This window comes from Spermophilus citellus, assembly GCF_964194105.1.
Source record: "Spermophilus citellus genome assembly, chromosome: 14".
NCBI lineage: Eukaryota > Metazoa > Chordata > Mammalia > Rodentia > Sciuridae > Spermophilus > Spermophilus citellus.
Genome location: NC_138194.1, coordinates 26,379,623 through 26,394,944, shown reverse-complemented (window position 1 = coordinate 26,394,944; position 15,322 = coordinate 26,379,623). Strand labels below are relative to the sequence as shown.

Here is a 15,322-nt window from a genome sequence, read left to right as displayed (position 1 = left end):
CTTTTCTTCCACCTTGCAAACCATGCGGGTGTTTTTTCCCATGGCAAACTTGAACTGTACAGGGGATTCTGGGAAATGTATAATCTGTGCTTTGTAGCATGTTAAAAGATTACAGAAGGGATAAGGGCAGTGCTGAGGGGACACAACAATCCAGCACTGTATACCCTATTTAAAGTAAACAGTTAGGCATATATCTCTTTTGCCTGGTATTGAACTTCCAAATAAAGACACTTCAGTAACTTGTTTGTTTGACATGATGTACCTTATGTCCTTGTAACATATCATTACCTTCTCTTGAAAAGGTAAGATTCCAACTGATGTCACTCTAGCCCTTTTAGGGTGAACACTCAATGTTTATTTCCTTTTCTGCTTTGTCACAGGTCTGGTATTTTGTCAGTTAAATGCTGACATATAAAATTAACTACCATCATCAAACCTGATTTCACAAATTAGTAAGTGGGAGAAGGGTTAAAGATTAAAATTGGATTAATATGTGTAGGCTATAAATTTTTAAACAGTTTTGCAACTTTAGTAGGTATTTGCTATTTCCTTCCATTAATACTTCACTTATTACCTTAGCTATTGCCTCCTCTGATCTTAGTTCTTTACCTAATAGTATGATTCCAATCTTTGTTTCTGAAGATACTGCCATTAATGATACTTCTATAACAAAGTTGCTGTAGTTTTTCCATTATTTTTCTTTTCAGTGCATGGTAGTGCCAGGAAACACCCAAAGAAAATGCCCCAGGATTCCATTAATATTCTTCTCTGCCTTCATTGTATAGGAATAACTTATCTCCATTGATAATGAAGATCAGTCATCAAAATGACAGCCTTTTTTGGTTTGTTTTTTGCATGTTCAATATCATGAGGAGCCCTAGGTGGACAAGTAATAGTGTAAGCTTCTTCCAGTTCATTGGGACCCTGGTTTTATCTCCTAGTTAATTTCTTTAAATTATCTAAGTCAGCATGACCCAGAATCATAAATTTTCCCTTATCTGTCACTGGATTGTTACAATTTTCCTTTCTGTTTCTCTAACTGCTTCTTTCTGACGGTGGGAAAATTGATATTACATAGTAGTCTCTGGTTCAGAGTTTGTACTAGGTCTGAGCAGCACATCACTATCGAATGTGTTACAGAGTGTGTACTACATCGGACATTAACTTTGGAGTGTGAAATGTCACAGCTAGTACTGTGTATCTTGAGTAGATTGGTCTACAGCTTTAACAGGTCAAATTGCTGTAGACAGTGACATGTGTGGCAAAACTGATGACTTCTGTGAGCATGAGATCATGGCTCTATATCTTTTATGGTAAACTACCTTATTCAGAAGCAATTCTAGTGACTGCATCATTAAGTTCTGGAATTATAGTTTTGACATAAATATTAGAAGCATGGCATTTCATTACATACAGAGAGAAACTAATCTTTTGAAAACAGCCTGTGGTCCTATATAATCAGCCTGCTGTCAAGTGGCTGGCTGACTGTCTCCCTAGGGAATTTTGGCATACGAGGAGTTTGTTTTGTTGTTTGATGTGGGCAATCCCATGGTACTGAGTCCATGCATAAACTCATGTTTGCTTCTGTGGACATTTTTCATTGGTCTGTGCAAGAGATGTGAGTAGAGGAACAAGTTAATTGGTAGCCACTGAAACATTCGTCCTCATCATATGATTAGTAACATGGGTTTCTTGTAGTGGGTATAATGTTATCAGAGGACTCAAAGATCTTCACATTTTATTCCCATTTTAAGAGGTCCATCCATATTCCTTTTCCACAAATTTCTTCACTAAATAGTTCACTTTCTTTTCATTTCTGCAGTGCCCAAGTAAGCCTTTTACCTGGTCTCTGTGAATCATTGTACATCTGTACCCCTGGCCATTTCTCTTTATGGCAATTTCAGATATATATATATATATAATCACTGTTCTCCTGGGAAGATTTCCCTTCGGTCCTGTTCTTCAGGGCGTACCCATCAGTGTGGCACCAAGGCTTGTCCTGCACTGTTGAAGAATATCAGCATTGTGCAGAATCATCAGGAGTTATGCCTGCCTTTTTTTCCCCCTTCAGAATGAGTGCTATAGTTATATATAAAAGAGGCAATGTAGCAGGACAGTGAAGCTCCTGTACCTTCCTTATAGCCTTCACAACTTGTTTGACCTAGGTTTTATATATGTCATATCTATTTACTAAAGCAGTGCTGCTATGCATATCTATCTTCATGGCTTGATAGGGTAGATACAGTACTTTGTATTGGGCAGCTAATGTCTCATGGTAACTTAGCCCATTGTTTTCCAGTATCTACAAGGACCCAGTAGCAAGCCTAAAGCTATTTTATGAAAGAAAAATAGTTATCTGCGCCAAAATCCTAGGGGTCTTAATTGTGATTTGTCCTATAACTGTTAAAAGAATCTATATACCATCCATTTCTGCTACAAACACATTAAACATCTACTAGGAATTGTGATATTAGAGAAGCTAGCATGTTTATCTGGGCCTGTTTCAGGGCATCTTGATTCTGGGCCCTACACAGATAGGCAGTATTATAAGTTATTGGTAAATGGCTTAGAATAGCATGCACAAATGTGCTGTATGCTGATTCAGAAAGGATCACCCAGCAGCATCTTGTTCCTTCATGTTAGAAGTGACATCACATGCTCTGGACCACTGGACACTTAGAAATTTTAATGTGTTTCCTGACTGAATTTTCATGGGCTTCATTGCCCACTTGGCATGCGTGTAGCCCCATAGTTCAGGTATTCACCAGTTCCTTTGTACTAGTTCTGAGCAGCACATCACTATCAAATGTGTTAGATCAGTATGATGACCTGAGGATTCACATCATCAGTTTTTTCCCCAGAAGAATTATATTTTAATAAATAAGAATAACTTTTACATTCATTTTAGTGATATTCCAAGATAAATAGGTATAAGCATTGAATTTGTTCATGTCAATCAGACTTATGTCTAAACTGCTAACTACCTTACAAGGCCATCCTTAATATGTAAAGACAATTTGTAAATGTAGTAGTCCCATTCCCTCCCCTTATCCATGACTTTACTTAACCTGTAGTCAGCCAGCATTGTTAAGGCTGATGTTTCATCACAAAGTCACTAGTAGCTTGGTGCTATATTACAGTGGCTACTACATTTACCTCATATCATCTCATCACGTAGACATTATCATCGCTCATCACAAGAAGGGTGAGTACACTACAGTAGGATATTGTGAGACCCCACTCACATCCCTTTTTATTGTTTTAATTATCTTATTGTTCCCTTTACTGTGCCTAATTTATACATTTAACTTTGTCGTGGGTGAGTATGTATGTATTGGTTTCAGGCATATACCAAGAAGTTTTGAAATTTCCCACAGATAAGGGGGGAGGAATGTGGTACAGTTTTATTAGATTATAAGCCATGTCTATTGATTATCTGCTGCCTGTGTTTGCCTTTGTTGATACTTGAGTAATTATAGTAGAGATCATTCGGGTAATATTTTTATTGTCTGCCTCATTAAAACAAAATGTTGACACCTGTTCCTATAATGATAGGATTTTGACCTACAGTAGAGGTGTAGGTTACCAAGTTAATAGCTAGGTGTCTCAGGTAGTGGGGGCCTTGTTTGGATCAAGCAAAGAGATCATATTTGAAACAATAGTCTAATTGGAGTCAGTCCCTGATTAAATTTATGATGATCCATTACTAGTCTCCATTTATCTTCTGGCTAGAACCTATGTAGGTTAAATGAGAATTTGATAGAAATCTCCCCTTTCTCTTATGAAATTTAGAGATTTTACTTGAACTTTTATACCAGTAGTAGTCCTCATTACTTGAGGTTCCTTCAGTAAAGTGTTTCTTTATGTTCCCAATGTAGGGATTATGCCAGATTTTTTATTTTTATTGCACTACAGATTCTAGACATAATGGTATACCTGTAGAGACCCACAGGGCCCAGACTCTTCATACCTGAGTATTAATATTGTCCTTCTCCTGGTGGTCTGAATGGCTTTAGGATGAGCCAAAGTAGTCCTCTGGTCATCTGGAAAAGGCCACAGATCCCTCTCATAGATAGTTGATTACTGGAACAGACCTTAGTGATCTAGAAGATTCTCTTATGTTAGCATTTTTTGAATACTAGAGTCAGTTGTGGGGTTTTTTTTTTTTTTTTTTATGGTCTTAATGAGCCTTTAAACAGCCCGTTTTATTAAAGCCTAAGGGACAAAACCACTTGGGAAGATTTTTATGGGACAGATTTTCTGCTTACTGCTCTGGCTCTCCTGCCTACAATGGTGGAGCTTCATCATGTTTATGATGGTTTTGTGTCACCCATTGGCCTCTGCCATAGTACAGTCCTGTCATTCCCATTACATTCATTGAATGTCAGATTTTATCCCTGTCCTGTAGAGCACCAATGTAGAGCCATTTATACTTATATATTATACCAATATATTCTGGACTTTCAAGGTGCATATGATATATCCTTTCCACCATTCCAGCCTTTAGATGCCTGCCTTTTGATCAGGGGTTAGAAAACTTGTTTTCTTAAGGACCTGGTGGTATTTTACGATTTGCAGGACATATGCACTCTCAGTTATATTCTGTGTGTTACTTTTGTTTAAATATATACCTCCACCCCCCATTTTGTTTTTGATACAAGGTTTTAATAAGTTTCCCTGGGTGACCTGGAACTTGGTAATCATCCTGCCTCAACAGAATTTTCGAAAACCAAAAGCATTAGTTCTCTTAACTTTGGTCTTAGAGTCCTTTTACTGTCACAGAATTGAGAACTCAAAAGTGATTTTATTTATATGGGTTGTATCTGTCAGTATTTTCTGTACTAAAAGTCGAAACAAATTTAAAAGGTAGTATAGTAGCATGTTAACATAAATTAAGATTTTTGAACTATTTTCTAAAATGAAAGTTAGTGAGAAGAGTGACATTTTACATATTTGCAAATCACTTTGGTGTTTGACTTATGGGTTTTCCTATTTGCCTCCGCATCTGCTCCATTACAGCATTCTTTGATTGAAATATAAGGGAAAAAAAATCCAACTTTACAGTGCTGTATAATTGAGAAAAGATGAATATTTAAATAGCTGTTTCATAAAATTGTGGATATTCTTTATTACTAAATTAAAATTCTGTAAGTGGTAATTCCTTAAGCGTTAGTTTTTGTGGAATATGAAACTCTCAGTGGATTTTTTTTGCATTTTGGACTTCTTTTTCATAACCTTTACATTAATATCCTTTGAAAAGTAGAATGATGCTAATATGAAGACACACGATCCAGCGCCTCTCCCAAGCCTTCTGCTACTTGATTACTGGATATGCCAGAAACAACACAGAGTAACTAACTTCCATGGAGAAACATTTGCAAGAAATAAATAAGGGTATTTTTTACCTATTATGTCAAAGATCTTCTACAAGTCAATAAGAAAAGAGTACATATAGTTCATGAGAAAAATGGCCAGAGGATATGAATAGGTAGTCTGAAGAGGAAATATCAAATGATCAGTAAGGGAGTAGCTGTCCAGTCTACTTGGGATTGAGGAAATATAAAGTTAAAATCAGATTGGGCAATATTAAATCAACAGTTTACATTGTTTTTGAGACTATAAGAGAAAGGGCTTTCACATACCTATGGAAAAAGAAATTGGTGCAGTATGCATGTGAGGTTAATTTGCTATGTCTGGAAGCTTATGTTGCTTCCAGGAAATAGTGATGTGGATATCAGTGAGTATGGGTGGGAGCATTTTAATTTGTCTTAATTTCATTGTTTAATCTGAAAGGTTTTTAAAAACCCGGTAAATAATAGTAAATAAATTTACTAGGCCTGAATTTAATATAATCAGTAATCCATGTTAAGAGAGTTTTCAAACATCTAGACTAGATCATATTCAATGCACATTTTCTGCTTACTAGAAATATTTGCATACAACAACAGAAGTTTTTGCTAGAATTTAATTAGTGATAGTGGGCGGAACTATCTAATCCACTCTCAAGTTCTTTGTAATGGTATTATACTTCCTAACTGATAACAAATGTTTATTCTTCCTTGATTTTAATTTCAAGGTTTGTTTGGGGGATATATATATATATATATTTAAAAAGAATTATGTGAATATTGATAGGATGTCGGTGCAACTTTTAAGATAAATTTCTTAGATTTCTGTGGTATTTGAATCAAAATATTTTTACAACTAAATTGTAATGTAATCTTTTCTTCATGCCTTTCTTGGCCCCAAAATACACCTCCTTAGATCCCCAAAGACAGCTAGGCCATGGTGCTAGTAAAGACCACAATTTTTAGCTGTTCATTGCTAGAGTTAATTCTTCCTGAAGCCAGGCCATTTTAGGTCCTAGCGTAATGTAAAATAAGGAAGAATTCTTAGCTGACAGTCATTTTGAACATTTTCTAATGAGGGCTTGAAACAGTATTCCATGAGATATACTTTTTGCCAGATTGAAGAACCAATAAGAAATTCCAGGCCCCAGCAGTGGATGATTACTGATTCTCTACATGTTAAGCCCTCCTTCTTTGCATTTCTTACAATCAAAAGTTTGCTGTCTTGCCAGTAATCATATAATATACCTTATGCTAATCATTTAGTGTGGCTTATTCTTATTGGAGTAGGGGTGATATGATGTCTTCAAAGAAGACAATTGTTTCTGTGCATGGAGCCATTTCTTCTACCTATGTCATCTCAGCACAGCATTGACCCTGGAATAGAGTGCATGCACTAGGCAATTCAAAGATGCAAGACTCCTAGAAATTATAGGTAGTACCCATCTTGTTACATCTCCCCATTCATATACTCCCACAATTTGAACAAAACCATTTCATTGTAATATAAACCTAATGTCATCCTTCTCTCCTTCAGCCTTGTTTGCTTTGCTCTGATTTCTTACCAGTATCCATCCTTATAGTATAATCTTTTCAAAACCTAATTCACTGGGCACAGTGATGCACGCCTGTCCTCTCGGCAGCCTGGGAGCCTAATGGATCTTGAGTTCAAAGCCAGCTTCAGCAACTTATCGAGGCCCTGTCTCTAAATAATATATTTTAAAAAGAAAAAAAAAAAAAAAAGGCTGGGGCTGCGGCTCAATGGTTAAACACCTCTGGGTTCAATCCCTGCTCCCTATCCCAAATAAAAACTTAAATTCACACTCTTTCTTTCTAGATGAAAATATTTAATGCCTTTACATTGCATTTACAATAAAATTCCAAACATTTGCTGTTTGTGGTCTGTCTTCCTCCTAATTCTGCAGTCTGATTTCTTACAGTGCTCAGCTCTTGTTATTGCCTTGTGCTTACAACACTTCCAGTTTACTTTCTGCCTGTAGGGATAATTCTTCAAGGAAGACATTAGCTGAACAGGATTTTTTAAGCCTACTCTAACCTGGAACACTTCAGTATTAATAGTACTAGTCCTTTTTGAAATTCTAATTTCTCATTAACATTTCCATTTATGTAGCCTGCCAATGTTTTAGCCCTGCCATAGATTTTTAACTTGGATATTTCCCTCTCCTATACCCCAAAGGAGAAACTTTGAAAACATATCTTTTACCTTGTCCTTTTAATTGTGTTATGGAATTGGGATTTTCTGTTCCAGCCTATTTGTCATTCAGAAGTCTCATACTTTGAAAATGGGTATCATTTCAAATTACATATTCTGTCTTTGGCCATTTAAATCTGTCCCTCAGGATCAAAATTTGAGTATCAAGTTTATTCAAGTTAGTAGATTTGGTCAGAAAATTTGGAACTACAGATAAAAGAATCTCCATTTTCAATGTGATTATTAGTTGTTAACATTACTGATTGTACATTTCTGTTGTGTAACTAGATAGGAGATTACATGGGGAAAAACAAACATTTTAAATATATTGATCATAAAATATACCATGATTCTGAAAATATTAAAATACCATTTAAAGCCAAGTGAATGCACATTGAAAACAATAAGTTACTAGTAATGAAATTAGCTAGGGAATTAACAACACAGCAGCACCTTTGTTTTGATGTAGCATATTTTAACACTTTTGAAGGTATTTGTTATTTCTTGGACAGATTTTTTTTTTAATGAAAAGGATTATTAGGTTAAAAGTAAATAATAATAATTAACATATACCAGAAAATAATCATTAAAATGTGTTTTTTTTTTCCCTTTTCTCTGAATCTTGGCAACTGCTAAGAGATTCTGACAAACATGAATGAGTTCAATAATGTGTAGGCTTGCTTGGTGAAAACACATAAGTTCCATTTTAGTTTTGTAGTATTCATCACCTAGAAAAATTAACTAAAATCTACATAATAGATATTAGAGCTTTTCAACAAAAGAAATCTTGAGGGTGTGTGTTTAATTTTTCTTCAGTTGTCACATAAATTAGAGTTGTAGGACTACTAAAATTTGAAGATGACCATGAAATTCATAGAATTTTGCATATTCCAATAAAAGCTATAGAGCAGCATGCTGAATTTATCTGATATAATCAGCCATGTTACTGGCATATAGTATTAAACTCTTGCTAGTTTCTATTAACTTTTTAGTTATAAAGGCAGAGAGTTCATACAGATATCTTTCTTGCTATATTCATTTATGGTCAATAATAGCCTCAATATGATATTTGTTATATTTGTGATTGCATAGTTTTTTAAAATTAATACTATATTCAATTTTTAAGTCCTGCTGTTGATTCTACCAGAGAGGATTCTTCAAGCTTAATTGCTGAACTTCAAGAAAAGCTTCAGGTTGAAAAAGCTAAGTTTCTAGAACAACTTGAAGAGCAAGAAAAAAGAAAAAATGAAGAAATGCAAAATGTTCGAACATCTTTGATTGCTGAACAACAAGTATGTGCCCCTGTCTTCATTACATTTATATGAAATATAAAGATAAATGTTATGAAAAGGACATGTATTTAATAATTTTAAACAGTAATATGTCCCATGACAAGCCAAGGAAAGCAAGTATTCAGGGAGATGAGTAACCAGTAGTTCTATGTAAGAATTATTACTTGAGTGACAACTCCTGTTTTTAAGAATTTATTCTTTATAGATTCTTTTATGATTCATTCTAAATGCAGTTGAGCTTTCTCTTGATTTCTCCAAGTTGTTTTGTGAGTACATATATAATTTCGGATTTCTAAAACGAATTAAATGAATTAATTGATTAAAATCAGAAGTATAAAATTGACAGCCATCTAATTGACTTCTTCATATTTTAAAACTTCTTTAAATATTTATGAAATAGCATTGAGAGATGACTTCTAAGGTACCTAATGATTTTCTTTTGAAAGTTCATAAAATAAAATCATTTAACTGCTTTTATAAATGTATACTACTTTTCTATATGTAAATAATAAAAACATAAGTGGTTTCATACAAAGCTGTTTTGTAAGTATTCCTTTCTGACAGCTCATGTGTGCTTACTGATTATAAATTAATGAGTTTATACTAGGTCTTCATCTAAAAATACCAAGTTATTTTCCTGTTAAGTTTTCCTATTGCTGCCAACATTATTGTCATTATTTGTTGATTCAAGAAACAAAAAGCTCTTAGATTTTTGAAACTGGAAAGGGTAGGCAGATGAAAAGAATTATTTTAGATCATTTCATCAGTCATCTATTTCTATTGTGCTTCAAGAACATTTGAAATTTTGTAGATGAAATTCTTAATAAATTCAGTCCTAAAGAAGAAATTCTGCAGTTTAAATTGCCACCTATGTGATCCACCAAAGCACTTGGATATATGAATGTTGTAGTAAGAAAGTGTGAAAGTGTTGTGTAGTGATTAATCTAGCCAATAAACAGATCCCATGCTTATTACAAATATCCAACTAAGAAAAACCGAATGAAGTTAGCTCTCAAAGGTTTGTATAATAATCAAGACTTAGCTAAAAACAAAAGGAAGATTCAGAGGCAGGAAGATTACTCAAAGCAAAAAAAAAAAAAAATTGTATGTAACAACACTCTTATTATAGATCATTTTACTTCTTTCTCCAAAATATAAAAATCATTTGCTAGTGCTTTTCCTCTAATTGTAAATATATGGACAATAATGAAAAAATTGAATTCATTTTCAAGTTATTAAATTGTGGCCAAGAAAATATATTTTTTTACCAGATTACATTGTATTTTTATTTTAAAATATATATTAGTGAATCACATGATCTTTTTCATACACAGATGTTATAGAAAAAATATTTGCAAGTTTAGTTTCTTAGCTGTAGTTGGTAAGTGTATTCAGATAATTTAAATAGCTATTATTTCATCATTTCAGACCAACTTTAATACTGTTTTAACAAGAGAAAAATTGAGAAAAGAAAACATAATAAATGATCTTAGTGATAAGTTAAAAACTACAATGCAGCAACAAGAACGGGATAAAGGTTAGTACTGTTTTGTAATATGATTTTTTTTAATGAAAATTCACGTGAAGTATTTTCTCAATGCTTATTTCAATTTGGGGGTCTTTCAGATTTGATAGAGTCACTTTCTGAAGATCGAGCTCGTTTGCTTGAGGAAAAGAAAAAGCTTGAAGAAGAAGTCAGTAAGTTGCGTAGTAGCAGTTTTGTTCCTTCAGCGTATATAACAACAGCCCCAGAACTTTATGGAGCTTGTGCCCCTGAACTCCCAGGTGAAACTGAAAGGTCAGCCATGGAAACAACAGATGAAGGAAGAGTGGATTCAGCAATGGAGACAAGCATGATGTCTGTTCAGTAAGTATGTCGGTCTTATACAGTATTATTTTAAGGTTTTTTAAGTTTGTAGTGCCATTTTGTAAGTTATAAAGCTTGGAAAGGGAGTATTTTTAACTTTACTGATGGCTCACAATCCATATAAAGTGTAATTCAAAAATGCAAAGCATAAACATGTCGGGAGAACTTGTAATAGACTATATGAATGACAGAAATAAATCGTATTAAAAAAACCTCTCAGGGCAAAAATATAAGATAGCTACATTCTGTGTGTAAGAGAGGCAGCTAAAGCAAAATGATGCAAAAAAGTGAGTATAATGTGATAGAAAAATATCTAAAAAAGTGATAATGAAACAAATTTTAGAATTTAAAAACAAATGCTTTAAAAAGCTAAGGAAGAGATTTTATTATTTCCTGTTGAATAACTGGGTAGCTGATTACTACTATACTTTTTTTAAAATTTACTTATTTTAATTAGGTATATGTAACAGAATTATTTTGATTGATTGTACACAACTGCAGCACAACTTTACATTTATATGGTTTTACACGGATGTAGCGTCATACCATATGTGCAGTCATACATGTACCTAGGATAACGATGTCCATCTCATCCCACCATTTTTCCTGCCCCCATGCACCTAAGGACAAGATTTTAAAAGACTAGGTTTCACTAAAATGTGGTTAGTTGTTAATTAAAAGTTGTTTTTGTTTTTTTTTTTTTTTCCTTTTCAGTACCAGGGATTGAACTTGGAGGCACTCAACTACTGAGCCACATCCCCAGCCCTATTTTGTATTTTATTTAGAGATAGGGTCTCACTGAGTTGCTTAGCACCTCGCTGTTGCTGACTGGCTTTAAACTCTCCTGTCTCAGCCTCCCAAGCCGCTGGGTTACAGGTGTGCTCCACCACACCTGCCATTAAATGTTTTTTGATAAACTTCTACAAGCCAAAAATACTTTAAAAATAGAATGTGAACTTTCAAAATTGATAGTTTAGGGTACTTCTCTCACAAGAAACAATAAGGTAAAAGTCTTTATGTTTGGAAATTTGAATACCTAATGGCTAGACATGGATATTTCTTTTTAGTATTGAATTACTCCAAACTAAAGTGTCAAAAACATAAATGTGACAAGTGATGGTGTGGGAAAAATATATAGCCTCAAGTACATTTATTTCAAAAATGAATTCACTCTTGTAGGAGAAAGAGCAGTTCTTATTATCTGGGGAAAATAGACATTGCCCCTAGATATATATAACAAGTTTTGCTTATAATTTCAAAAAATTTACAAATCTAGGTCTAATACACAGAATAGACAATATTGAAACATGGTCTGCATTTATATTTACATTTCCAAAACCTTATTGAAGAATGTGAAATTCAAAATTTCAGAAGGCTACAACTAATAACAAATTATTCTTTTACTTACAGAGAAAATGTCCCTATGCTGTCTGAAGAAAAACAGAGGATAATGCTCTTAGAACGAGTGAGTAAAAATTCTCTTCATGAAATACCATGTTGAATGTGTCCACTTTGGGAAAGTATTTAAATAACTTTATTTTGAAATATAGGTTATAGACTACCTCTTTTTTAGAAGTCCTGTCATTTGTGATCCTACTGGCTAAAAATTGTCAGTATTTCAGGCCTTTCATTTTCATAGTTTTCCAAAGAATTTTTTCTGTATAAAAGAAAAAGGTAGGTGGTTTTAATAAAATAAATATATGAAATAACGATTTTACTCATCAGTGCAGAATTCAGCAAAATAACATAAATATGAGTTATACATATTTATTTCAAAAATAATTTTTGTAAATCTGCAAAAATATAAAGATAATGAAATATGTTTTCAATAAAGATTAATTGAAATGAACAGGAGAAAATTGGCAATAAGGGTTTCCTTCCAGTGGTATACAAAATTGAACACATTTGGCCAATCCTTTAAGATCTTCAGCAATATCTTTTGCTTACAATAAGCTTGTTTGGTAAAAATCCATTGTCAAAATCGTACAACTTTGTTCAAATACAGCTTCTATGCTTTTGTTATTAAAGACATAATATAAATGCAAGTTCCTCCACTTACATGAGACCTTAAGCAAATTCTTTGGAGAATAGGTCTCAATTACTACCTCTTTCCAGACTCCATGCTAATATATATAAAGTTGAATAGTTTTTGGCTTATGTAAATGTATCTAAAATTGTTCTCATTTGCATTAAAATGCTAAATAAAATTAAAACAGTTGGAAAGAGTTCATGAAAAATAACATCCCCATTAACTTTTTGTACCAGGACCATACATTTGTTTGAATATAAGAGATTTTTGACAGTCAGCTGTTTATATTTATATAGGTATAAGGGTAAACCACAGGTCTCTTTTTTTTTCCACCTGTAGACACTGCAGTTGAAGGAAGAAGAAAATAAGCGATTAAATCAAAGATTGGTAAGTTTTTTCCTAGATTTGATCTTAACATTTTAAAATTATTTACATTATATTTCATTACAAAAACATACCATATGAAGAATGATGCTTTACTATTAGTATTTGATGAACCATGTTGGTCAGTGATTACTATTGATTCAGAGTAATAAAGTCAGGTCAGAGTTGTAACTGTGGATTCATACTTTGTCATGGCTTAAAGACAAATATGTATTGGTGAAAATTAAGATTAGAACTGACCAAGTGAACTACCTTTTTAAGATAACTTTGAAAAAATTGAAAATCGTAGTATTTGACTCTTAAGAAAACTAATTTTTTAGAATTTCATGAATATTTGTGTTTGGGATCTTAGTAATGATTCTTATTTCAGTCAGCAAGTAAAAAATTAGAGCTAGGCCTCATAAACATGCCATTTTCCCGGATGTGCATAATTTTCATACATTGTATCTTTTGCTGAATCTTGTAAATACAGATGTCTAAAAGACAAAATTCTCTGTATGGTCTTTTGACCTACCTTGGCTATTCTCTAACCTGTAATTTTTGTTGTTGTTTTTAACCAGTTACTCCAGCTGCCCATTTTACAGCCAGTCACTTGTATTAATAAGGAACTTGCTTCATTTTTTCAAATTCTAGTAATTATGATTTTTATAAGGAAATAGAAACAGTTTAAGGCTTAGGTTTAGTACTTTGAAAAGTTTTGAGTTACTTTTCAGAATTAAGCTTTTTAAATATCTTATAATGAAATATCTGCTTTCTTTCTTATACCATTGTGATAGCATCAAAATTAGTTTTTGTGGTTATGCTTTGGGCCTGCTTTGCTTAGAAAAGAGAGGCATTCTTGCAATTCCTTTAGGCCCACAGACCTTGGAACACAGGCCCCAGATTATCACAAGATGATGTAATAAATGAATTGAAGAGTGGAACAGTCCCAGCTGAGCTATGGCATCTGCATATCAGTTAGGAAGTACCATTTCTATTTCATCAGAAGAAGAAAAAAATGAGTTGCTACCACTTGTTTCATTGTTTGTTGATTATTTAAAATAGTCATCTGGTTCTGCACAGTGGTGCATTCCTGTAATCCCAGCAAGTAGGAGGCTGAGATAGAGCATCACAAGTTCAAGATTAGCCTCAGCAATTTAGCAAGACCCAATCTCTCCCCCACCGGCCTCTGGGTTTTAAAAAAATAAAAAATAAAAACTGAGGCATCTCAGGACTCAAAAGATGTGGGAAATTCCTAGCTCTTAGAATGTTGTGTTCCTCCTCATCCCATCCCATTTCAGAGTTGTGTTTAAGTATTTCGAGTAAGATATTTTTAAAGATAATTTTGGATTTTGATTTTTCAAAAATGAAATATTTAAAAACTAACATGATAGAATTGTAAAACTTTAAAACTGTGTCTCTCCAATGTAAAAAATATGTGATTCTAGTATCAGTTTTTTCATTCAACCAAATATGTAAAAATAACTACATAAGTTAAAAAATGAAGGTAAATTTGCCTAATAAAACTAATAAAATAATTGTGTTATTGAATATGAGTACTGTGCTAATTTGGATTCTTTCAAGCTGGGATACAGACTTAAATATGATTAATGTTGAAAACATTTTTGCAATGAACACATTTGATGCTGTAAATATAAAGGGTTCATAAACTATTATTTTTTTAGATGTCGCAGAGCATGTCTTCAGTATCTTCACGGCACTCTGAAAAGATAGCAATTAGAGAGTAAGTATTTTATTTTTATTTCATGGGTTTTTTTTTTTTTTTCTGTGAAAAAAATTTATATTTTATTTTAGTCCTAATGGTCACTCCAGTCCATGCTCTTTGAGCCAAATGCTTTGTACTTGAAGGTAGTAAAAGAAAATTAGAAAGCAAAGTTTTTCTAAATTGTTATCCTGGAACCATTAGAATTACATCCCAAATTATTGCTATTATGGTATCCTCAATCACAAAAATATTCTTGAAGCCTGTTTGGCTATAGTTAGCAGTTCAACTGGTTACACTTCTTAAATCTCCTATATGTCCTTTTAATTTTATATTGGAAAGGCTTGATTTTCCTCATTTTTATTTTTATTGATATGCCACAAATTCATAATACACTATAAAATATTTCAGTTGAATAATGTAACAATTTTCCTAGATAAGTCAGAGAAATAGTTTATGGACACAGCACCTTTATTTGATTTATTCAT

General features: G+C 33.1%; 1 protein-coding gene across 4 annotated transcripts in view; it reads left to right on the top strand.

The window, feature by feature from the left end:
* The window catches only part of RB1CC1 (RB1 inducible coiled-coil 1), a 74,137-nt gene that overhangs the window by 53,670 nt on the left and 5,145 nt on the right, over positions 1-15,322 (top strand). For 3 of the 4 annotated variants that reach the window (XM_081266227.1, XM_081266226.1, XM_081266229.1), the window contains 6 exons: positions 8,687-8,852; positions 10,281-10,389; positions 10,479-10,719; positions 12,130-12,184; positions 13,088-13,135; positions 14,797-14,855. In XM_081266227.1, coding sequence (XP_081122353.1) covers positions 8,687-8,852; positions 10,281-10,389; positions 10,479-10,719; positions 12,130-12,184; positions 13,088-13,135; positions 14,797-14,855 — 678 coding nt within the window. The remainder of the gene's footprint in view (positions 1-8,686; positions 8,853-10,280; positions 10,390-10,478; positions 10,720-12,129; positions 12,185-13,087; positions 13,136-14,796; positions 14,856-15,322) is intronic. The other variant, XM_081266228.1, reaches the window with a different exon arrangement.